This window comes from Varroa jacobsoni, unplaced genomic scaffold (assembly GCF_002532875.2).
Source record: "Varroa jacobsoni isolate VJ856 unplaced genomic scaffold, vjacob_1.0 scaffold_1065, whole genome shotgun sequence".
Classification (NCBI taxonomy): Eukaryota; Metazoa; Arthropoda; class Arachnida; order Mesostigmata; family Varroidae; genus Varroa; species Varroa jacobsoni.
The window spans coordinates 337,347-362,830 of record NW_019213967.1 but is presented as its reverse complement, the minus strand read 5'-3'; the positions used below and the strand labels follow the sequence as shown (position 1 = coordinate 362,830).

Sequence of the window (25,484 nt, the reverse complement as noted above, 5' to 3'; positions counted from 1 at the left end):
ATTAAATTTGTCGAACTCATTAAACGACTCCGCTGGTGGGTTAGATTCGTTGACAATGTCCTTCAAACGCAGGGTATATCTTCAAAAAATGAAGCTACAGCACGAATTTGCTAACGAGACGTATATAGTTGGGTGGCTCGCTTAAACCTGCCAATGCAGTTCCATACGTGACTTGCGAGTAGCTGAAATCTGGCAAACTAGACTGTTTTTAGCTGTCTGATAATAGGTTTGTGCATACTGAACGACGCTGCTCATCAGGCATATTTGCTTTTTAGTTAGGTCTATCATAGGGGACATGTGTGTTACTTCCAATTCGGTTGCACTAGACTTTTCCAGATGTCGGTGCTTATTAAATCAGCAGATATTGCTGGCTACAGTCATTGAAAAGTATGGAGTCGAACAACATTATACATTGAAGTTTTACTGTTGTTCTGGCTCCACTAAGCGCGCGCAACGAGGCATATCGTTCAAAGCCCAAACGCTCTTGTCGCTTGAACCAGAATGTTTTCTATGTAAGTTGGAAAATTTGAAGCGACGCTACGAAGGTTACAATTTAACAGTGCACTTATGTCAGCTAACTTATGGTACCGTTAGCAAACTTTGTTAGCATGAAGAGTTGCACAACGTCGATCGCCCTTCCACGCAGATACTTACAAACACTGACGATATGTAGCCAACTTTGATTTGGCGAGTCGAAATTAGAGGCGTTTCAAAGAAGCTCAAAGACATAGCAGTCATGCAAAGAAAAATCTACTTAAACAGAGCGAGGGGGGTTGGGTCAGAAAAAATTAGTAAGATCTTTTACATCGCGCAAACAAAGAGCCTGTTAGATGAACAACCCCTCTAACTATAACATGGGCACGACGGCAGCGTGACGCGGCCGAATGGTTGAATGTCTATAGGGTCTAATCTTGCCTTAGACAGCGCAAGCACCACGATTACGGCACTTTGTACTATTGGGGAATTTTAAAGTGAAACAAACCTGGACGGTTTACGTAGTGGTCGATAACAGTTAGATTGTTCTCGAATGGTCGAGTACACACGACATCCTCGTAGATACGCTGGGGGAGTAAGTCGCAACGGTGTATTCCGTTGTTGTTCTCAGTAGAACAGATGTAGTCCTTATCGTGCTCCGACTGGCCGAGAGTGTAGTAGTTCTTGACTTTGCTGTAAGGTGAGGAAGAAAAAATAATGATAGCACAACGACTCGATAAGAAAGAGTGCCCAAGCAATACGCTATAGATCACTTCATTCTACTACATTCCATAATTCAACGACGCAAAGCCGTCGAGTCGTCTGCCGGTTTCCGACAAGAAAAAAAACATATTCTATATGTTTCTTTTCCTGTCGCTTTTCCATATCTCGAAGCGTATCGGACAAAGTTGGTTTTAAGTTGGCGTTTATAAGCCATGCGTTTCAATGAATAGCCAAAAACGATACATTGCTGGAACCTATATTAGAACGCATTTTCCAAAGCGACTTCTTTAATTCAGTCAGATTATACAGGTTTCCTATTTAATCAAGTTACAATATTATTAAATATTTCGCTCTGTCAGCCTTTTCTAGCTGAGTTAGTTGTTAGAGTGCATTGATAATCATAATCTTTCTCAGCCAATGGTCATCGTGACTGTGATTTAATGTATTATTAGATATATCTACGCATTGGTCCTAATTAACAGAGCGCAAACTACCATATTAATAAGGCCATATCACTACGACGGAAGAAAAGAAAAGCGGTTCTGTATGGAGAATGTCGCCGTGTTCAAGTCTCAGTGTAACGAGCTTCAAGATAGTTTTTTTTCCTTCCGCGCATTTCACAAAACGGTGACAGCGGAGTGCTTTGCTTCGTGACATAGGCGGGAGAGCGTGGCAAAGCAGAAAATCGCATTGCAGCATTACCTTGTGGCATTGATGTCTTTCGAAACGCTATCTACAGATAATATGTACTTCATTGTGAGCAATACGAGTAAAAAGTTAACGTAATTTCATTCTAGCAAGAAATATTTTTTACACGACGACAACGATCATAGCTATAAAGGGAAACATCCTCCATTTGAAACAAACCGGCACGAAGAGACATACCTATGTTTACAGACGCATGTTACAGCGTGTCTGTGTTTACCTGTCAGCGTTAATCATCTCATTCCTGTTTCAGAAACAGAAAGCCAATGTAAATTCCAGTTTTATATAGGAGACAATCTTTTTTTCTCAAATGAAGGCGTGTAAATCCAGATATTCGAACAGAAAAAAGGAATCAAAAATTCATACGCGCAGCATTATTTCGAACCGACTTGATATTTGACAGATAGGGCACAGTAAAAATGAATCTAAAGAGTAAATCTTTCTCTCCAAACGAGGGCAAGCCAATTGGACCACAAATTTAAATCTAGCTTACAAGCTGTACTCTACAACTTGACTGGTGTTTTTCATGTATCATTTTTTATAAAGCTTTGTAGAGTGATGACGAAGACAGAAAACGATAAGGAAATTACATGAATAAGCCGCCGTATGTATGGCGCACAATAGACCAGCATCGTGGCACCGAAGTAAGAGACATCTGTTGGTCTGGCTTGTATCGGGTTGCCTAGTGTGTGAAATAGAGCTGAGTATTTTGGGTTCTTCCTCCCCCCTCATCCTCTCTTTGACGTTAGTTCTATCTTGCGTACAGCTACGTCCGTGCGAAACTGTAACTGCTGCAGGTCCCTGGCTCTTGCTACCGTTTGCCCGACGGAAAGAGATCGAGAAAGTAGAAGGCGGAGAGAATCGAGATGGAGCCGAGCGACGAGAGAGCATGGAAACGCTCACAAGGGCTAAAAGCGGAATACCCTTAAAAGAAAACTTGGTTTTTGAGCTTCGCTTGGCCCAATTTGACATTCAATATGGTAAAGTCTGCTAGTCGCTACCAATCCTTTTCGAAGAGGCCTGAAGAGGTGCCTCTCAAGTATTTGCCTCGTCCTTCAAAGCCAACAGCAATAGTTGAAAAGACGGAACTGCCACCGACCGTTCACTCCTAAGTCTAGCGAAACGTTTTTTACATTTTGCGTCGTAGGGGTCTCCAGACGTCGTCGCATCGTAAAGGTGACGATATAGCAACGAGGTCGGCTTCGCACGACAGCATGCGGCCTTATCACGATAACTGCGCCAAAGTAGCAATGTCTTCTAGTGCCCGTATACACCAGCAATATCTCTAACGGCAGTATGGAAAGACTGAGATGGGGTCCATTGTTAAAGTTAGCTTCCGTACTTGGTTGCTCTAGCCGGATCAAGTTTGATACAACGTATATTAGCACGTGTACGAGGAAGTTTGTCCGGTTTTTACTCCAAAAAAAGCTGCCTGCTTCATCGCATGCACATCATAGCCATCAATCGTACAAAAAATTAATTCTATCTTTGGAGAAATTCTCAACCTCAGACGACTCAAAGAATAATACTATTGGGTCTTTCCGGTTCTTTACCCTCCGCAGTGAGGACCTGGTCATCATTGCATCAGAAATTCTTATTGCAGATGTACGATAATCTAATGGGTCAATTTCGCTATGCGTGTTTGAACGCCAATTGTTGAAAGGTTACTTGCTAGCGCGGCAATTGTTTGCTTTCCTTCTGCCGAAATTCCAAGTCTGAGAAATTAATATTCCGTTGCTGGTTAACTAAGACTATTTTTATTGCTTTTATCTTAGATGTGCTAAAGACCAGTCATTTATTATTATTATTTTCGAGTTCCGCGCAAGTAGTGGCTGCGGTGTTTGATTTTTCAAATCTACGAGTCTGAACTTGAAGAAGATAATCGTATCATTTCCTAGAGGATGTTTTTAACCATCAAATTTAATTGCGCTTCGTATAATTATATTTAGCCATAACACGAAACGGTTTTTTGGGATAGCTGATCATAAAATTTGCCGCTTTCCTCCTGCAGTGCCCATATGGTTTAAAGGAAGCGGTAAAGGTAATTAGTGTTGATCGAAATATTGACATTAGGTTACCTTTCCTAATACGGGTGCTCCACTCGCTGTAACTCATATGCTGTCAGTTACAAGGAAGATATAGCGGTGCGCAATAACCTCCTATGGTGCTACTTATACCACATGCATCCGTACACATCGTTTGCTAGTACAGATATAGGCGCATTTACTTACGCTACCTTTCGTCACTCATTAAAACCACTCAATTGTTTTTTTCAAGACAGAGGTGCTAGAACTTACAATTTGTCGTAGAGTTGCTCTTCGTTGAGCGGAAAAGTGGTCGGCAAATAGCACCTCTGCCGAAGTAGACCCGCCCATAGTTGAACTCCCACGATGCCAAATATGAAGAAGACGAAAAAGCAGAGCATCAGAACGTTACCCAACATCGGAAGAGTGTCAAGCAGTAGCATGACGAGTATGCGCATGCCTGAAGATGTTCAAGGACAAAGAAAAGATGTTTATGTGGTAGGACCAACATGAACAATTTCTAGTTAGGGCGGTACAACTATAACTGTGACAACGCGATCTTCGTAATCTACTACGTGAGTCCTAAACAAACGTTACCTATTATATTTTAATTCCATGAATGTTTTTTATTCTATACCATACTTCAGCTTGCGAAACCTTCCTTATAAATGAGCCTTACTTCTGACGCTGGTATCCATTGCTATAGCACTTATGTATTATTGGAAAATCAACACTATATTGTATTTTTCTTAGTTATTTGGTATTAATATAGGTTGTGGTCATCCTGCGTGGTAAGCTTCAGCTATTTTTTAGAAGCTTCAAATTAATAACCTCTTAAAGAAGCTCCAAACATTGAATATAATGTTCTCCTAAATGACATAACTAAACAGGTCTTCGATTCATATTGAAAAGTGTGTCTCGCTACATTATTGTGATTACCTTGTACTGGCGACGGCGTATGTCGTTACATGTTTGGGGATTTGAAAAGCACAGTTCACTGTTTTGCTGAAAAGGCTCAATATTTCCGGAGAACCCTTCAGGTAATTAGTCAAAACGCATCTTGAGTCCGTGAGTACAACCGACAGGCTGCAAACGTACTTTTCCTAGATTACTACTGATAGGATCACTTCAATCCAATTGCGTCGACATCTCATACAGCGGGACTATTGTTTTACTAATACTGTAGGAGGTCTAAAGTCTAAAAGACACTCAAATGCAATTCTTTTGAGCTCTATATTTATCTTTACGTGCAGTATGATTTAGAATGCCATTGAACCAAAGTATATTTAATTAATGTGGTCTCACTTACCCGAGGGCGCTTTCATTAAAAGAAAATTAATATTTACATTATTTTAATTTCTTAGTGATGACGAGTGTAAAACACATTGATTGTACTGCACCAGCTCAAGATACGCTTGGGAAAGCTAATCTTCGAATTCTGATAGGAAACATTCTCGTCGTCACCAGCTACGCCGACCCGAAAACAGTGACCCAGAAACACTCAGCGAAGACATACTTTCTACTAGAAAAAAAAGTCCAAAGCTTGGGCTACGTCGAAATATGTCGGTGACATTTGCGCTTCGGCAACCTTCACCTGTCAATTTTTCCAATATCTCTTAAAGCCAGCTAGGGCGCATGCTACAGGTCCACACTTCCAAGCGAACAAACATTACTAGAGGGTTCGTTGTTACATTTGCACCATCTTTTCACCGACTACCAGTTTATTTAATTAACTCTCGATTAACCGAGATTACTGCAAAACGCTACTATAGAATATGGGTCAGGTTTTAGGATGAGGCGTATTGTTGTTGTAAATTTGGGGAATTAGGTGGGCAATTACTGGTTCATTTCTTTCTCAGTAAGAGCCAGGCAGCTTTTTTCGGCTATATTTGGGCAGCAAATGTGTACGATGCTTGCGTTTGTATGGTAATGTTGCTGATGACAAGCAGAGTTGCGAAGCGTGTCCCTATCTACCGACGGTTGGGTCACGTATGTTAGTATTAATCGCATTTGCTTTGTCGGCTTTTAGTGTTTCAATACTGCATCTACTCTTTCGCTTTCTAAGTTCTGGGCTACGCGCGCCCTGGCACAAGGACCGACAGTTTAAGCTAATAAAACAATACTGTTAGGTGTTATCAGCGTTATTGCCGACTTGTGTCGTAGCAAATAAACAAGCAAGGCTTTTATTTTCAAAGGGGGTGTTAGAATTTGGTGACCAGACGCCCAGAGTTAGCTGTCTAAGCGTCAGTGGGGCATTCAGTACGTGTCGGCACACTCCTTTGCAAATTTTCATTTCATAACTTCCAGTAGATCGTTTCAGTATAACCAACACAACTTAGCTTACAACACAAGCTTAGCAACAGCTTCGTGTAACGTAGAAGCGTCTATATCTAAAGATGGTAATTACCCTGGAAACAAGCTTCGTTTAATTCATGAATGATTAAATTGCACTTGCCGGTAATACAAGTTAGGTTATAAGCAAATCCCGTTCATCATAGTGAAGCGATGAAGACAGTGACTTTCAGGCTGATCACAAAGAAAACCAGTTGTATGCGTAACCCTGGCTGCAACAGGAAGCTTTTCCTGTCAGACTGTCTAATATTTGCTCCATGGATGTATGGTAATATTTTACAAGTAATAGTAAAACTAATAGTAACGGGCCTTCACGAGTGTTAAACTACCAGTTTATTTAATTAACTCTCGATTAACCGAGATTACTGCATTCGACGCACTAATAATGCCCCACCGCCTTCAGCCTTGAGCATCGGAACACGCATGTAGCAATGAAGTATGATTTGTTATATACAGGAATATATTACATATACGATTTATGAGGGTCCGAGTAGATAGGTGTCTTTGCGGGGAACGGCGTTCATACAGCAGCGGCGCTGTGGCATTCACCTGACAAATAAAACGCTTGTAAATTTTGTACTACAAACCTGAGATCTGAAGTGCGGCTAGCGTTCTGTATTTCGTAGATACCGACATATTCGCTTTGAAACCTCTTCTATACTCTGACTATTTATTCAATGCGAGAGGTAGTACTGGGGAGCTGTCCCTCGTACTACTTGCTTGATACACAGTAAATAAACGACCTGCAGGTGGCGTTCCCTTCGAGACATCTCAAATCAAATTTTGCTGACGGTAATATAAATTAATGAGGTAAAAATGTATAATAGTTGCTTAAATGAAATAAAAACAGCGAAAACATAAACATGTAAAGTATGCTTTTTGACTAGCTGACGATGGCTGCATAAATTTATTCAGATCTCGTGTTGATCTTTCTTGATACGCTAAATGTAGCGAAGCGATACGCAGTGCGTAAAGTCTAGTAAAACGCAAAGAGCTGAAGGAGTCCCACAGCAGGTTTGGATAGATTATTATGCGACAGATTCTCGTTTGGTCGTGACGCTTTCTTAAATTGTGAACGAATGAATGAAGCAAACAATGACTTCATACTATTTACTCTATTCGCGTATATCAAGTCACAGACAAACTATTTCTATACACACATAATTGACACTCGACCCATTGGGGAAAACTGTCGAAAGCGTATAGCTGGCTGTTGTATGGCTCCGGAAAAGCCTCCAAGAAACCTATACGGAACTTCTCGTTTTCTTAACGAGAGCGTGCCAGTAGTCAAAGTCGCCTATACGCTAAGGTGGTCGATGCAGGTACATTTGTCTTGACTTTGTTTAATCTTGCTACTTAAAATCCAATAGAATTTGCCTTGTGCATTAACCCCGACTACTAATGAATGAGCTCACCTGCGCTCGCATGCTGAAAAAGCCGCTTTTAGGTACTTCCACTCAAAAGTTTGGCCTCATTAACCCTATTACCAAAGCGTCAAAATGCAACGGAACTCTTCTGTAGCCCGGGGCTGACGGCAAACGTGCTGACTGTGTCATTTTAGGCCACGAACTTCACAGGAACGGCTTAAAATATTTCGCTAAAAGCAAAAGCGCTTACTTCAACTAACCAACACGACCTAATTTTAAGGGAGAATGGTGAAGTCGGCCACAAGTCCTCGGCTTGATAGCGAGTTCCACCGCGCAATCTGCCGTTTTTAGCGTTTCAACAAATAGCTACTCCAAACAGTCCATTAAGCATGTTTTATATATATATATATATATATATATAGAGAGAGAACATCTCCTTATATAAAAATCATTGTTGGAATATTAACATCCAACACGACCAACATGAACCGTTATTTAGAAGACTTGAGAAACCATTTCAACTGCATCAATGTGTAGACAGCAAATGTAAGCATTTCTTCCCAAACATATTTACTGATCACTATTATTCCTATGTAAAATATCAGAATGTGAATTATGTAGTAGAAACATGTACAGATAGTGTAATTCAAGTGATAGGACTATCACGATTGATAAGTTTTGAGGTGAATTTACTTACTAAAAAGCCTTAGCGGAAGTATAGCCAGTAAAACTCGAAATACCGTACCTAATACTTCCCCCACGTACCTAATACTATCGATTCCCCTATATGATATATACCTAGACGGATAAGGTTGATATAAACCCCTCAACATATGAGGGGCGTGTAGCTTTTCTTTCTTTTTGTCGAAAAGAGGTGCTAGAAATTTCAAGAAAAGAAATCCCAAATTGAGCAAAGTTTCAAAAGGTTACTAAAAAAAAAAAGCGGACAGTAAAGATAAATTTTTGAATAGAGTATCGGGTCTTTCTTGTAGCTGGAGAAACATTGAAGAAGTTTCCTTTTTTCTGCCGTTCTTTACTTATTTATTAAGCGTAGTTCAAACAGGTAAGTCTCCAGCTGAATTTTTTTATATGACTCTTGTTGTTCTCACGTTTTTCAAGACTGTTGAAGACACAACTTTTTTTTCCGGCCGCTTGATAGAGAAACCTTGCTTGAAGTTCCAAAATCACTTTTAATTTGAATACGTACGCATCTCACTTCCGCTCGTTAAAGGAAGTCCTGCAGCGTAAGTACGAAAACCTTCATACCCCTTTTCTATTTAACTAACAGAATTATGTGATATAGGTGATGGAGGTGAAGCTTTCTAAAAAGGAACTTCCTAGCATGGTACATGTGACCCGCATCACGTTTATACACAGTTGTTGGAAAAGGAAATGTATACATTAATATCCTTTAGCTTCTAGCTATTGATTTCTGTCATCCAATTGAAACAGACCTTAGCTAACTCAGGCAGTGCCGTCTCCCTAAGCGGCCGCCAAAAATACGGCTGCAAATACCGTTCCGTTACATGCTGCCATCATCGCAATAAATTATGCCAAACACAATTTGTTTTTAAGTCTGTAGTGTTGACAAGGTATAATTGTGGGTGTTAATAATGTTGTAGTAGGTTTACCAACGGCTTTATTCAATTACGAGGAACTAACGTGTGTTTAATTACAGTAGACTGTTCACCACTCAAGATGCTGAAGTAAGAGCATTCATGATGAGATCATCCGGACATCCAAGGCGTGTGACTACTTCTAGACTGAGGATAGATTTGTGCGGTCGCCGAACCCGTGAACGAGAGGGCTGGTCATTTGTCACTGTGGATCAGCTGTTGCGCCGAACACCCACAATGGTGAAATAATTGGGAAAAAAGTGGCCGGCCTCGTTGGCCAAGCAATCAGACAAATGCACCTCTGGGGTAAATGCTATATGACAGAAATTGTTCAAACCGAAGATTATACGAATTCACATTATATTCTAAAAGGACGCGTAAATGTTTTCTACATAATATCGCAATATGGCAATAATGCTCGCAATATTACTGAATTTACAGGCGGAGCTTTTAAAAATAGGTGATGCTGCCTTCATCAAGGTCGGCTTGATGGAATTTAAGATAAATTTACAACTATTACAACTACTAAATATAAGCTCTATTTTCAGAGAGTACCAAGTTAGGGGATCGTACTTAAATTATTAGCTGGCTTTAAAAACCCATTTAGCTCAAGGGACATTCGACTATCATTAGGTAATACAAGATAACCGGTAAAAAGTAGTAACTTCGGAAGATCACCCTGCCCTCCTGACAAAAAATCAGATAAATGCCGTCTGTACGCTAAATTATTGATAACAGCATTGTCTTTTTTTTTTTGCTATTTTTATCTGCAGGGAATTGCTGCAACAAAAATTACTTAAGTGGATGAAGCTCTAGGTAATTTTACTCCCTCTGGTGGAATAGACAATAACATCAAGTTTGTTATTCTTATTGGTAAAAGAAGCTTCAACTATGAGCTCTTGACAACGTCGCATCAAATCGTTTTCGAAGTTCTTTGTAAGGCCCAGTAATTCGTCGGCGCTTCGTTGATAAACTGCTGTTAAACTTTTCTCAATTATACCTTTTCTCACTACATTTCTTATTCGAAGCGAATGAAACAACATGTTAGGTTTTTCTTTTTTCTAATGCCCCCTTTTTGTGGGCGTCGATAGAAAGAGGGCTTCAGCAGCGTTAGCGACTAGCTGCCAAGTTCATTCTACATTGTTTGTTCGTAGCTACGTATTCGCGTGAGTCAGAAAGTAAGAGGAAAAATCTGGTCTGCGTTGCTACTGCCGGTAGTGGTAATTGAGAGCAAAACTCAGCCCATTTAAAGTTTATCAATTGCAGCTCTCGGCACAGCATCACTTTGTCGTCCCGCATCACTTGTCGTTGACCGTTTCCTTTAGCTGGACTGAAACAGAAAATAACACGCCAGAAGAATCTCCATAGGACTCCCTCGTCTATTGTGCGCTCCTTCAGCTTTTCTATAAAGTGAAAGTTCAAAAATGAATGTGGACACACAATACTCTTACAATTTTGGTAAACGAGACGACGCGGATTGCACAGGGGTCGAACAAAACATGACGTGGCGGCACTAGCGACGACGCAAGAAGCCACTGGCCACCGATCGAAAAGCAATTGGACGAAATAATACTCGTCCTTCTGTTAATCCCTATCTACCTGTCTGCGGCTGCCCTCCATAAGTGACGGCCCGCCACAGCCCCTTTACCCTTTGCTCCCGACTTGCCAACATCCCATTTTCTCCTATCTCTAGCAAGGGGTTTCTGACCTTTGTGTCTAGCAATCCCAGCTTTACTAACTACGTAGGTTAGCCAGTCCTGTCTATCTTTGCTTTTACTCCATCTATGTTACGCTAGCTACGGCTTCTGTGTTCACTTAAAGGTGACACGCTGTGCTTGACGTTAACGTACTGTCTAGATTTGATTTTATTGTTGTTTTAAGGAGATCGACAATGAAGACAAATGGCCATCTAGAACAAATGCGGATGCGGGTTATGTGTTGTGTGCTGCTGTGTGCTTAACTATTAGTGTGGACACAGTTATATATGAGAAAAAAAAACTTGAGAATGTAGCGCAATAGCTTTATTAGCAGTGGAGACCAATAGGGTCGTAGTTGCTTAACGAAAGTATGCTCTGAGCTAGGTCGTAATATTTAAATACATTTTGATAAGTACTCTAATACGTATAACCATGGTAGGGCGTGCAAGACAAGCCCACGTACATAATCAGTCCATGACACTGATAAAAGGAAGAGTGCCTTTTAAGCGGAGTCTTTCGGCACGGAAAAATGGCCTAAGTTAAGCCAATGGAAGCAGCCGGAGCAACAAACAAACATGCTGGATATTTCACGTTTTGGTAGCTGTCAAGGGGACGACTACGGTACTGAGGTGTGTTCGATGAAAAACAAGTGACAACAGAAGAACGACACTAATCCAGTTTTATTAAGGCTTCTAAGTCGAAACATAATTGTTAAAAAGGCACTCTAATTAATTTCTCTTCTCTCCATACTCTTTAAATGAAGCGAGCGCCAAGAAGTTTATTAGACTTCTTCGTGAAGACAAGTCGCCGACAGTCAAGATCAAACCGATAGAACAGGGAGAAACCCTGAGTCAAATATTCTGTCGGAGACCATGTATTTGGAAGAGGTCAAAAGAAGTCCATAAAATAGGCTTTTGTATCGAATTCCGACGCAGCGAAAGGACTAATGACATAAGGCTTACGTATTGAAGAATTAGTAACAGTTATTAAGTGTCTTCAGGTGAAGTCACACAACTTCTAGGTATAATGAATGCTTGGAAGGACTAATTGGAATGGAAGCCAGAGCAGCGACTCCTTGAGGACCATAAACAGATAGGAGGTACGAAGCGAAGCAGAAACAGGTAACTAGAATAAACATTTCTCTTGAAGACAGAGTAGGAGCGATATGGTTTCGCTCTAGCGGAGAAGTGTTTTTATTCGAAATTAGGTTTGTTGCGAAGGGATATACCAGGTGGTCAAGCTGACGGTAACTGGAAAAAAGTAGCCATATGCTTTGTCTTAATTGTAACTAACATGTCTAAGGCTCCGTTGTATTTCAAATGTGTTAGTGGCAGCCAAGTTGTAGTAAGAGTAAATTACAGTACCTAGAAGGTGCCACGGTACGACTACTGCTAAGCATGACAAAGGCTTGGAGCGGGACGAACTTGCTTCAAAGTCGTTTAGACAGTTCTTTAATTAGATGAGTTCTCCGGGATGTTCGTTCGAAGGTAACCACACATAACTAGGAATAAAAGTAATTGAGTTATTGGCACTTCAAAGACGGGTACTCACTGGGGATCCGATTGATAGCTCGCAATGGACGTAATACTCGTATGGTCCGGATCGCTGATAAGTTCATATTGCCCACGTCCAGGCAGTACTCGACCGCACTGAAAATTAATACAAATATGAAATTCCTACAGTAACTGTGTATGTGCGCAATTGACCTATACTAAAACTCTATTGAAAATATTACGTTATGTTTTCGCTGTTATTACTATTAGTCGGAAAGCGATAACCGTTCAGAGGGTATCGTTATCCGGATAATGGTGTCGCTTTGTATAGAGCAGTGCTCCGATCCCCGATATGAAATCACTTAGTCTTATAGTCACTTAGAATAATTGTTTTTTACTAACGTTCAGATAGTTGCACTAAAATCTTGGTAAATCTGCATAACTGTATTCGGATCTTGAAGTCTAATTATGCTCTCGTTCATCTTCAAGCTAGGCTAATTGTGATATCTGTTGAAACGCGTGACACTTAAACGTTTAACGTATCTATACCTATTGCTGCGCAATGATCATGTGTGCAAACCGGTCCAGCTATAGGCCTGTACCCTATCAATATTGCTAACATTAATATGGCTGAGGTTCGGAGCATTTGCCTATGCAAAGAGAAGTTAGGTGTCAAGGTTTAGGAACGCTTGACGTGCTCCTGATTCAAAACTGAGCCTACATACATAATTAATTTTATGCTGTAAGCCAATATTTTCATTGCTAACAGCAGCATCGGACGTAAAACTCAAAAATATCTATTTCTTTTAAATGTCAATGCTCGAAAGTCCCATTTAGATATTCCGTCCTCTTCTACTAAAAAAAAAAACTATCTTGAGATCACAGGCACCAATACTGCAGCCAATCAAAGAGATAGTCGTTGACGCACTTCCATAGTTTAAACTCAGATGAACAGAGCGGGCGTTATTTGAAAGCGGTAACCTATAGACTTTTCAGAGAAAATGACCCGAAAATTCTTAAAATTCCAAAAGCACACTATAGCTTCACTTGGCCCAACCGCGATGTTACCACTGCACGCAGATACGGAAAGAAGGCAACCTTAAAGCTGCGCAACCCCATAAAGCCCGAAAGCGTTCGGGTGCATTTATAGTTACCCATTACGGCTGGATGCCCCAAATGCTTATTAGCAATACGGCGTTTGACGGGAAGTGGGATTAGGCGCGACGGAAATCGAGCTAGTATACTACAGGCTGCCGACGCGAAGGCAAACAAAACGAGGGCGTATGATATTGTGTTAGGCGACGTCGTCGCATCAAATATAGTGGCGGAACAGAGCAGCCAGATGTTGGCCAAACTGCACAGTCACGACTGTACGATTTAGAAGCTTTGGCTAGTGATAATGGCCTGGGTTGGCTGCGACAGGACCGAAAGGACGGGAAGACCGCCTTAGTATGTATAAGCTGGTTAATGTTATCTGCTGATATATTTCCATTGTATAGAAAAGAAATTGCGGTGACCAATTAGCTAACTGTGTGATGGATATGCAGACAATGTTCTCGTCTTTCATCCAAGAGTCCGTAGCTGGCGATTAACCGCTTTAGCCATAACGGACATTGGCACAAGACGGTGCAACAGCGAGATGGTAGAAAGGTTCATCCTATTTACTGTTACGTTTTTTTCACAATCAAAAATGTTGATGCCGTGGTAGGGCACAGTGACGGAACGGGATCAGTCGTCAGCAGTTGTCCACCGACAAAAAGACGGTCATCGTTCATACTTGTTTATATACGATATGAATACGTACTTCCTACAAAAGTATCTTTTTCTTTAGTATAGGTGGCGCTACACGCGCACACCGATTCACCAAGCCATGTAAATACGATTCAATGATCGAATTTTGATATAGTTAATATCGATGGCGACGAAGTGAAGGCCCAGAATAAATCTACGTGTATACATACATGTATACGTGTACATATAATGCACAGCTATATAATGAATCGATAAGATGGACAAAAGCAACGACACGAAATATAAAGGTGCTGCCTTGTGACAAACGAACTTCTAGCAGAAAAATCATTGCCTCATTTGATATACAGCAGGGATGTCACAATTTTATTTCAATTTCCTACAGTGCGTCTGCGACACTACGAAGCTGACCAAAAGTATGCAGTACATTTAACATTTGCGCACTTTGAAGGGTGACCTTATAAAATTCATTTTTTAGAGAAAAAATTTCGTAGTAGTCGGAAACGTTTAGGGCATCACCCAACACCCGAATGGAATGTAACAGTCTTAACGTTAACAGCTAATAAAGCAGCTAACTTTTATCGAGACTCTGGCCACCTCAGCAAGTATTAGAACCCTCCACAAAGCATATTTATAATAGTATAAGTAGAAACGATAGAATTCGCTAATGCGAGGCAATCTATTCGATATATATTACAAGGCCAGTATTCTTTTTTAGTATTATTGCAAGTCCGGAAATTCTAGCACCGATGAAAGAGAAAGACTCTCAGCCAGTCAGTCTTAGATGACAAAACAGTACCCGCAGATGTCCAAGAGCAAGGTAATCCAGCATACTGCTGCCTGGTGGTATCCAATGGAAATGGGTATTTTTCCTTTACTTTTGTTAGCTTTGAAAGCTACCGGCAGACGCTAACTGTCAAGCATTGATTAAGTGCGTGTCAATCCAACAGTTGCCCCTGGGTTTATCCCACATGCGTAGTAACGAGAATCTTCCTGCTGCTGTCGATCTTATGTTTGTGTGATATCTACATAAATATATATGCAAATAGAGGACGTTGTAAATATGAAGTAGTATTGATGACAAGAAGGTATCCCGCGTTAAACAACTTAGTAACTTAAAACATTGGAAAATATCGTATATACGTATATTAGCTTTCACCTAAGGAGCTTCAATGTGCTCGTGCGTCTATATAAAGCTTTGAGACCGTTACGGTGACGACTAGTCAAGGAAACATTATTCCTTTATCCGGATTGCGTTGAAAACGAAAATATATCTAAACAGACATCATATGGAGACAAGTAGATCGATTATTAAGTCGCCAAGAATCAGGCAATCTTTTCTATTGATTATACAGATGTGATGTTATTTTTAACTTAACCTACTGAGCTCACCCAGCAACGACGATGAAGAAATCGAGCCGGTTCCAAGTTTCGGAGAGGTATGAATTACGTCCTCCGATAAAGCCCATTGCCAGGATTCGGACCACCATTTCGATGGCGAAGAATGCGAAAATTAAATGGTCAAACAACTGTAAACAGAAAATAGCACAGCGAGAATAGAGCATGATATTATGAATTTACTTCCATCTCTAAGTTCGTGTTGAAACGAAAGATTTCACGAAGAATCGATTGCACAGCTGTCCGCACAGGAACATTTATTAATATAAATAACAACAGATATAAGAAGATGAAAAAACAACCTGAAACTGGGGGGAGTCTAATCAGCCAGACTTCTTAAAACTGACATATATGTTACAAGCAAAATACCGATAAAAACAATCAACAGCTCCGTTTTCCCGCAATATGTTAACTATTCTGTAATTTGTTGATATACTTGCCTCGAAATTACTAAGGCCTTCAACGTGTTACCAACACCTCTCATATCAATGGACGCGTCATAATCATTCACTTCTGTTCATTCAAATCGAATATCCACGACAGAGGAACTCTAAAAGGGGGGAATCACTCGTAAAACGATCTCTGGCAACCATGCTTTGCAGTGTGCATTGGCATCCCACGTGTACACGTGTTCTAAATGAACTAACTATTGCAAAATAGATATCAGTGTGCTAAAAAAAATAATACTAAGAAGCATTGATCACTAGAAGCAATATCATCATATGGTAATAATGAAAGCAAATTCCGCCGTGTCACCTGCTCACCTGCCTATTTAAGAGATCTTTATTTTTTCCACTGCCAAAATAGAACGGATAAAAATAAAGAGCGAGTTAATGGTTCCTTTTTTCCATTGGTCTATACTTTCGAGCAGTTAAATCAGTAGCGGGAAATCTCGCGAGCGGGAATAACCTTCTGCAGTCCTTTCGGGCCCGAACTAATTCCCTGGCGACCAATAGCGGTCATAATGACGACAAATAGGACTTACGACCCAGACAATGTGACAAACACACCTCTTGTAAAGTCAGCCAGAGGCCCACTGACGGTATGAAGGCCTATTTAGCTGGTCACAACAGAACTGGGCTAGAGTGAATCGAGGGATGGGGAAGGCCGGTTTAGGGATAGAAATTGCTCAGTCTGAACTCGGGCTTCCTCAACGAATTCGCGTCACGATAACTTTACGAGTGGGAAGGATCGTATCATATCTGGCAAGCTGAGACCGGTGATGTGCCGGACTACGGAACTCAAACCAAACGATACGACAGATCTCGCATGCCACGCCCTATCCTGCCGCTACCCCGTATGCGTCGTGTGTAACGTTGAGCTGTCAAATCGTAATCACCTAAACAACGAAGGATGTTCATAACCGAGCATCCAGTAGTGCAGAGTTGTAGTGGCAGCTTCACTTTATGAGGAAAATAAACCGCGGCAGGCTTATGAGAACGCAGATCAGTGGTGCCGACAACGTGGGTGGTCCCCATTGATAAAATTCAAGTAACATCATTTCTAATTACCATCTACGTATGGCTTTACCGTCCCGGCCGGCGTTTGTTCGTTCACGGGAGAAGGGTTGTTCATTCGTCTGCTTAATGTTGGAAAATGTAGTATGGCGGACATTCAGATTCAAACATGACATAAAAGCTCTTAAAATGGTTTTCATCAGAGTCGTGTCCATTTGTATTAAATGCATAAAAACTTCTGAAACGGACAAGAAGGGAAGGAGACATTCATAAGAATGGGAATCGACAGATCGATCTCGAAAATTAGATTAGAAACTGTGTAGCCCGGACATATGATGACTTGCTACGGTAGTTACAGCAAACGTCTAAGCAAGGTATATGGATAAGTGTGACGATAGCAAAGGACGGCGTATTTAAACAAAAAAAAATGTTGATGTGCGACACCTTAGCGTACCTCATCGGCTAATGATAGAGTACTATAGTGAGATCGAGGTAAACAGATCTTCCGCGCTCCTTAATAATCCCCTAGGACTCATGGCATACGTAGGTATGGAATACCAATGTTTGATTCAAATATTATCTGAATTTGTATCCGTCGAAAATTTGCCAAAATAGTATCTTAAATATGTCCTAATTTACGGCCATAGCAGTTTGTCATTTTATTGCCGCACGACTTTGCGCGTTGTACCCATCCTTACGCCAATGTGACCTGTTTTTTGGGCAGTGCTTTTTTGGCTACCAATCGCACCCGCTTCGATAATCCATATTCGATTGGTACTGGCTATCCAAATTAAGAAAAGTTCATTTGCTACAAAAACGTATCCGTAAACAGTATTAAGTAATTAAAAGCGAATTAGACAGGAGGCTACATACAAAACAGTACCATTTTTTAAACCTAATCATTTCCTATACGGGCTAGAACTTTTGACAATTCTACTTTTGACAGGTTCTTCCCTTTAGGTCAGATATTACGCTGCTAAGTTCAAAAACGGCTCAAGATTAGCACAGATTTTCGGGCATACTTTTCGAGTATTACATAACACTTTAAAAAGCTATATCCATGTGCAGCGGAAGAGGTTCGCCAGCAGTGCTCTCGCCATTTCGCGGTAGTAGATTATCTTCTCAATAGTGAAGATATTGTTTGGGTGAATTAACAAATCGGATGTCATGCCATAAAAAGTAGACTAGTGAAAACTGCGTTTGTCTTGATAATGTTGTTTAACAAATTAATTAGATAAGTTTGTCTCTGTTTTCCATTTACTACTCAACGCCGGGATTTGTTTGGGTGCCCTACGTATAGGACAGTCTAGAATCGGGCACAGCATAGTTCTTCACCAGTCATCCGTAATCGCTTAAAGGTTGTGCCTTAAAAGAACAGAGAAAGCCGCACTGATCTTATTTGTTCCAGTGGTAGTGGGCGGGTATACTCTACGACGCAGTGATCATTCAAATTTGCCGCATGCATCAATTGGGATATATGTACTCGTATGAGGAAAGCCATGCATTTTAAATACGCTCCTTTTTTCTTCATCTTGAGACGAAGACTTTTTCTTCATCAAAGCCAACGAGAGCCAGCGAACTCCCTACAACATAGTCGTTCATATGAGCAAGCTGATACATTGACATTGGCGTTGACTACCTGTGTTCTACTGGATAGCGTAAACACAGCGGGCTTAGCTAGAGACCAGGTCGTCCTTTGCAGTTGTACGCGACGTTTAGCCAGACCATCGTTGAAGAGCTGATTTATCCAGCACTAACCATATGTGTGAGCTTAGATACAGGACAAATTTTATCCTTTGAAAATGAATATGTATCTTACGATCGGATGATCATACGTCTCATTATATGGCATTATCTAGTACTGTAGCATCTCTCACTGCGAGATTCAATGAATGGTTTTGTTGCGTGACTGCCTCCTTAACAGCTAGGTTGGATAAAGTTGGTCCCAGTGGATCAACGGCTTCGAAAGACTGTTACCGATAGAGGTGTTCGCGAGTTTTGCGCCTGGAACTGCGCTAAACATTGCCATAGTCCTATTGGCTTCCGACACTCCCGAAACAAGATGTATCCACTGGTCGGATTCCTCAGTAGTGGTCTACACCAACAACGGAAGGCTGACGACGGCAGGACTAAATGAAGGTTTATCAAATTAGGAGACACCTGTTTTTTGCGAAAATAGGACTAGGCAAAGAAGGTACAGTTAAGTTCATTACGGTCAGCAAGTACGCATCGGCCAGTACGATCGAACTTATTCTAAACTCCATTTCATTGTGGCTGGAGTAGTTTCAGACCATAACTATCGAACGAATAAAATCAACAAACATGCTAGGTATCATTTAAACTTAACACAGAATATAATAAGATGCTACCGAATTATCAGGCGTAGCCATCCTTGAGATGCCACTAAGTCTTGTTGTTGGTTTTAGGCTAGAGTGACAATCATATTTAAACTGATAAAAGCGTCTATTGATAGATCAGTGCACTTGGGGTAAACCAATTAGTAAATCTTAGGAAAAACGCTGTAATGCCTTTGTCCAACGGAAGTGTACGATAAATATTTTCGCAGTTTTTACTGGCAGTAAACCTATTAAAAGCGTGCGACTGGATTCGTTGATCTCCTTTCATAACTAAGATAAGTCAATTAGCATACCCACACAGACTGCAAGTAAATCCTCTGACGTTTGTCGAACGAGGGCCAAGGAGCTCAGCTAGCTCTGTGCTTATGTGGTAAAATTCGTTAAGGCCAGCATCTAGGTAGAAGTAGCATTTTTGTACTGCAACAGATGACCTGTCTCCAATATTTCAACTCGTTTACTGCTAAAAATGAAGCACTCAGTTGTCAATGGACAGTACAGTCTACCGTTCGGTGGAAACCCACTCCCGGTTATACCTGTACGTTATAAGGTTTTGATTCCTACAGTTTACAAAAATAAGCTGCTTTAATAGGCTTAAAAGATCCTAGAATAACCCAATAGTTAGTACTTAGACTCGCTGCCCCGGTGCTCACACTGGCCGAGGTAGGTCTATATGAATATGCTAAATTTCTTCGCAACGAATGCCGCATTTCACATAGATGATTGGCCTGGCTTAGGGCCCACCCTGATTTTTTTATCTTGCTGGAGGGCCTTCCTGATCAAATTATAGGGCTGAAGAAATCCGTCGAAGTCATTTTGCATGCAGACGATTTAGTGATATGCAAATCGAACCGGTTTCAGGTGCAGCAGGCTCTAGCCCCACTCTACGTAGCATTCACAGATTTGAGACTGATTTTGAATCTGAAAAATGATGAAATTTAGAAGGGAGGCAGGACAACGGTCACTGACACCTGGCCAGGTCACCTCTTACCCATGTAAACCGGCTTCCACACTTATGGTTGCTTTTTCCTGTGGACCGTGGAAGTTTTACTCTTCACGTGACCGAAATATGCACGAGGGTAGTGTTGGCCACATGAGCGATAAAATCGCTTTATGGTTTGCTCCTTCGAGCCACCCACAGCTAGTTCGACCTCAAGCTACACATATATAAATATAAGCAGGCCTTTTGGGAGTATCTTACTAGGAAGAGCTTCGAACATTAAAGCGATTCGAGTCAAAGCTGTCACGATCATTCACTGCTTGTCCTTTCTACACGGTCGCGGACATGAAGCAAACCATTCATGCAATACGTACCATGCATGCGTTTATTTAGGTAACTAAAATTACTGATTGTACGATAGTTTCACTGATTTGATGTTTTTAACTGTAAGCTATAACTTAGGAACCTAAAAATTAAGAACTAAGTTGAATTGGTCTAGACAATAATTCACCGTTCAACTCACCTGCAAAATCTGGCAACGGGTGTTAACGCAGAGTTCGTCAGCGCACGGCTGATACATCCCTAGGGTGACGCAATTAAGGAGAATGACTAGCATCGATGCACGCTCGAACCATGTGTTTCATCATTAGCCAACAGCATCCGGTAAAAATAGGTTGAATCATCAAACGGCAATTTGGCGCCAGGCAAAAAGGTCGACGGAATAGGGCGAAATCTGTTAAGGACAATTGCGCTTCACATTGCTCGCCTGTATTTGCGTGCAGTGTATTAGGGTACTCGAACATTTCCCTCGATTAATATATAAATCTTTGCCTAGTGGAACTACATTGATTTACGTTACGTCACGTTACGTTTAGTATATTTGGCACAGTTTATGATTAGGTACATATCATATCATATACCGTAGGAGCAGCAAAACTACTAGAAAGAGGTCTACCCTAATTAGCTAGAATTGAAGGTATCGACGTTGAACACTGCCCCTACCGCGAAATGGCCTGTGCCTATGCCCGGGTTACCACGTGTCGCAGAGTTCAGTAGATGAGACCGCTGTACCATGGTTAGTATCTAACAACAGCTACAATACACTACTACCATATTTAGAAAAAAAATTTCGCAACGTTTAAAAAAAGCTAACGGCGGATACACACGCTTCTTCTTTTCGTGTTTAGGCGACGCTGTGATGACTCCATCTACCGACACGACAACCTTTAGCACCACTGTATTTCTAAAGGCCATTGTACAAAAAACGTTACCTATATATAGGCGTGTTTTTATATGCATCGAGATAATAGTGACCGTTATTGCTATAGGCGCGTGACTCGTTTTGCTTAAAAATAAACCATGAATATTAATAATGCATATATATAAATCACCATCTGTTGCTATTTGATGTCTTATTAAGTTCAAGAATGAGTACCCCCAAAATAGTGGTTTTTATGAAACTTCTTATCTTTTTAGCGCTACAATCGATTGCAATTTCACCTATAAATGTCGTAATCCCTTGTTCCTGTTTAAATTACAAAGAGTATGCACTCTTTCACTGCATAGAGGTGCATTTCAATGGCTGTTTAACTAATCGGCTTTCTAACATAACATATAATCGTCCATTGATGCTGTGCGTCCAAGATAGCCATTACCGACATGTTGGTCGTTACGATAGTTCTGGGGGCATTGCCATTGCCCACTACCTGGACTGTGTTTTTAGCCACGTATTGATGTCTACCGGTTGGTCGGCAAACGGTTCTCTTGGGACTTCCAGGAGAATCGAGCAGGCGTACGGCAAATGGCCAACTTTAGCTGGAGAGCACGTGGCTGCAGTGGATAAGAGTTTATCGGCGAGAGGATACTAAACAAAAAAGAGGAGTAGACGCTGGAGGACGTCAGAGGGCGAGGCATAAAGGGCAACGCCATAGAGGACGGCGTCCAGAAACCGTATGACCTTCCTCGGTCTAAATATAGGGGCAATCAGTGAAACGCTATTTATGCTGCAGGTAACAAGACAGCATAGCGCGTTCAACCACTGGCCAACGCTAACGAGCAGAATCGTTTGTTGCCCACCTTCGAAACGCCACAGTATTTCCAGCAGGCCCTGGTTGTCTTACTATCCAACCAAAGCGAAGATGTTGGTCGATATTAACGCCGGTTGCGGACGCGTCAATGTTACCTAACATGCACTATGTCAACTACGGCCTGCTTGCAGTGGTGTTATAATACTGTAATACTAAGCTTTTTTCTGTTAAGCTGTTGACCAATGATACTCTCAGGATATGCCACGGTACCAAATGATTTAAGTTTTGTGGTGCTAAAGCTGAAAAGGACGCGATCGAGTTTTCAGCAGCTCGAAAGAAAAGAAAAAATAGCAAGATCGACTGAAAACAATTTTCAGTTTCTTTTAAGAACTAGATACATGGGCCGAATGAAGTCCAGGGCGTTGTCAATGGCTACGCAAGAAGCGTAGAAAAGCAGGCTTCGCTCGCCTTCAGAACGCGGTGAAGATAGCCGGCGAGCTAATCAAAGCAAAAAAGTTCTCAGGCCAAAAAGCAAAGCTAACCATCTGTGGCATCTAGTGACTTAATCCAGCCAAAAACACCGGTCAAAGCTGATAGTAGACTAGCGACGTGCACCGTCATCAAACTGCCAGCGCCTTTTGAACGCGACTGGATCAGGCGAAAATAGTAGACGGGCGTTCGCATTGCCGGAGTTAGGAGCATTTTGGGACCCTGCAGTGAAGAACCCGCCTTTTGCCTGTTGGCCTTGAGTGCCGAATCCCCAACATTGCTCCACTTGCCACCGGTCGCAACATATAGATAGCTTTGATAGTATAATACGTGTCATTTAAAATGGTTACATGCCCGGATCAAGTACTTTACCATGATTAATCGCTGGTAATACTAGCTGTTATTGTTTCAGCATAGCTGAGCGAACGGTAGGTGAGAAGACAGTCAAGCACTTATGAGCGAAGAGAGCGTTCTAACGTCGACAGCATGCCAGCCTCGAATATACTCGCAGGCGAACAAGCTGAATGCATATGCATACAAACCAATAGGAAGGTAGTAGGATATGAAATATATGTTCTTATACAACACCGTACGCATATATACAAGCAAAACGTATATACTCAATCTGGTTTTGAATCGAAGATGTTGATAAACCACAATCGGTCTTTTGCCTGCTGGAGTATCTTTCCTTGACATGATCTCCTGCAATATTTTAGTTGCCGAAGGGAACGACTATGATCGTCTGCTTTCTCAGTTTTAATTTATGACAATATCGCGTTTAGCTGGAAAACCGGTGCCTTATATTGATGCCCAAAGCTAATTCGGGACGACTTTCGACACTATTAACTTGGATCTCGGGTACGTTTGAAGAGACGCTGTTGAGTGTCGAACCTGTTGAGAGGCTGTTTTCGACGCTCCCTCTTTTTCTTCTTTTAATAACCCATACAGTGTGTGGCACGCTTCGCTAATCGCTACTGCGATCTTCCTTCCCTTGCCAACAGGCACTTGGTCGATCGGCCGTCCGCTGTTTTCAGTTGCCATTAGACCAATACAGTTTCCTCAGACACCTGTCGCTACGACGCCGTTAGTTTTACGCATCACTAGCACCCGCTCCCCTTACTAGCATCGTTTAATGAGCCACGTGATTTAGTAACATCGCTGCACAAGTGTACGTAGACCGAAGGTGCCGCATGACCAGGCCTTCGGTTCTCTGCCGTTAGCAAAATCTGCGGCGACAAATTGAACCTCGTCACATAGACACATGCCTGTACACGCCCATACACTACCATTACTAGGTAGGAACGGCCATTTATATGGTGCTCGTCTTCTTTTTCTCTCAAGTGTTGCTTACAGTAGCATTCGAACTGGAAGCTTGTGGCCGACTGCATGGCTAGACGACGGGCCAATTTGCTGACGTTAGACAAACCATAGCTGGAGCTAGTGGCGGCTCGCAAAAAGGTGCACGATGTTCCATCCGCCCCTTTTTGGCCAGGCATACCACATCGTTCGTTGGGATCATACACGACTACCTGTGCCCCGTCGCCGCATGTCCATTGCCCTTGCTCGATGCCGTTGACGTTGGTGTGGTAAGATCGCAAACATAAGCGCTTGCGATAACATACCCGCACCCACCGGCAGCAGCAATGGCATCAGCAGGAGACTCTGTCTGAGAAGAAGTACAGCGGTAGTACGCTTGGAATAGAGCTTTTTCGTAGCTGCCTTTATATGTGGGTATTTACTTAATCAGGGGGCAAAAAGATGGGGAAACGTGAGGAGACTAAGCGGGTATGACGTGAGCTTTGAGCAGAGAAAAGGACGCATTGGATTAGGCGTTGGAAGATGATGCTCAGGTAAGTCTTCTCAAGGTAAGCGGCACTAATGCGCAGAACTGCACGAATATTAGACCGTATTTAAGGGGATATATATATACCGTAAACGAATGTTTTTTACTAAAAAAGAAGAGGCTTTCAGCAGAGATATGTGCTACTGCAACTGTATTTAAAAGGACATATAGCTTACAGCGTTCTCACAGTTGGCCCTTATAGTTACCTCGTCGTAATCTTAATAAACACTAGGATCAAGTCAAAATAAAATTATGCCCGTATGATTTTTATACACGGCTGGAACATAACGGCGTTGTTCCGAATAAGTTAGTTCTACTAGGACTGACGTACCGGCGCTGCGATACTTATAGGAAAATCAAGTCCCAAATGTTGCCCTTCAGTCTTTGTATGGCTATATTTACTTGTACGAATAAATAGTATGAAAATGAGATCTATTTACAAGTTCATGGATTAAAAATTCTGCGCGGTCAGTCATCATCAAAACGTGCTGTTTCTCAACGTGCTGGTGCCTGTTGGCGTCTGTTCATTGCACAGTCAATATGGGCTTGAGCCATTTCTGCTATTGGATTTTATAGAATACCCAATAGAGAGGTGCAAGTACGGACTCATTCCTGGCCAATCAGTTCGTGAAATTTTTTAAATACTCAACCTGGTATAAGAATTCGAATCAAAAAAGTCAATAGAATAAACGGCTGAATCTCGTATAAGATGGACCCAGCCTCCGGCCTTGATTCGGTCCATCGTCTGATACATACCTTCTTTTATTGACTGCCAT

General features: G+C 41.6%; 1 protein-coding gene across 1 annotated transcript in view; it reads right to left on the bottom strand.

Moving 5' to 3' along the window:
• Ca-alpha1T (Ca[2+]-channel protein alpha[[1]] subunit T) overlaps positions 1 to 20,980 on the bottom strand; it is an 80,573-nt gene extending 59,593 nt beyond the window's left edge. The window contains exons 1-5 of the mRNA XM_022843534.2: positions 20,873 to 20,980; positions 15,593 to 15,729; positions 12,510 to 12,607; positions 4,200 to 4,386; positions 983 to 1,167 (exon numbers count right to left, since the gene is read on the bottom strand). Of these exons, the coding sequence (XP_022699269.2) occupies positions 983 to 1,167; positions 4,200 to 4,386; positions 12,510 to 12,607; positions 15,593 to 15,729; positions 20,873 to 20,965 (700 nt within the window). The 5' untranslated portion in view covers positions 20,966 to 20,980. The remainder of the gene's footprint in view (positions 1 to 982; positions 1,168 to 4,199; positions 4,387 to 12,509; positions 12,608 to 15,592; positions 15,730 to 20,872) is intronic.
• Between the last annotated feature and the right edge of the window lie 4,504 nt (positions 20,981 to 25,484).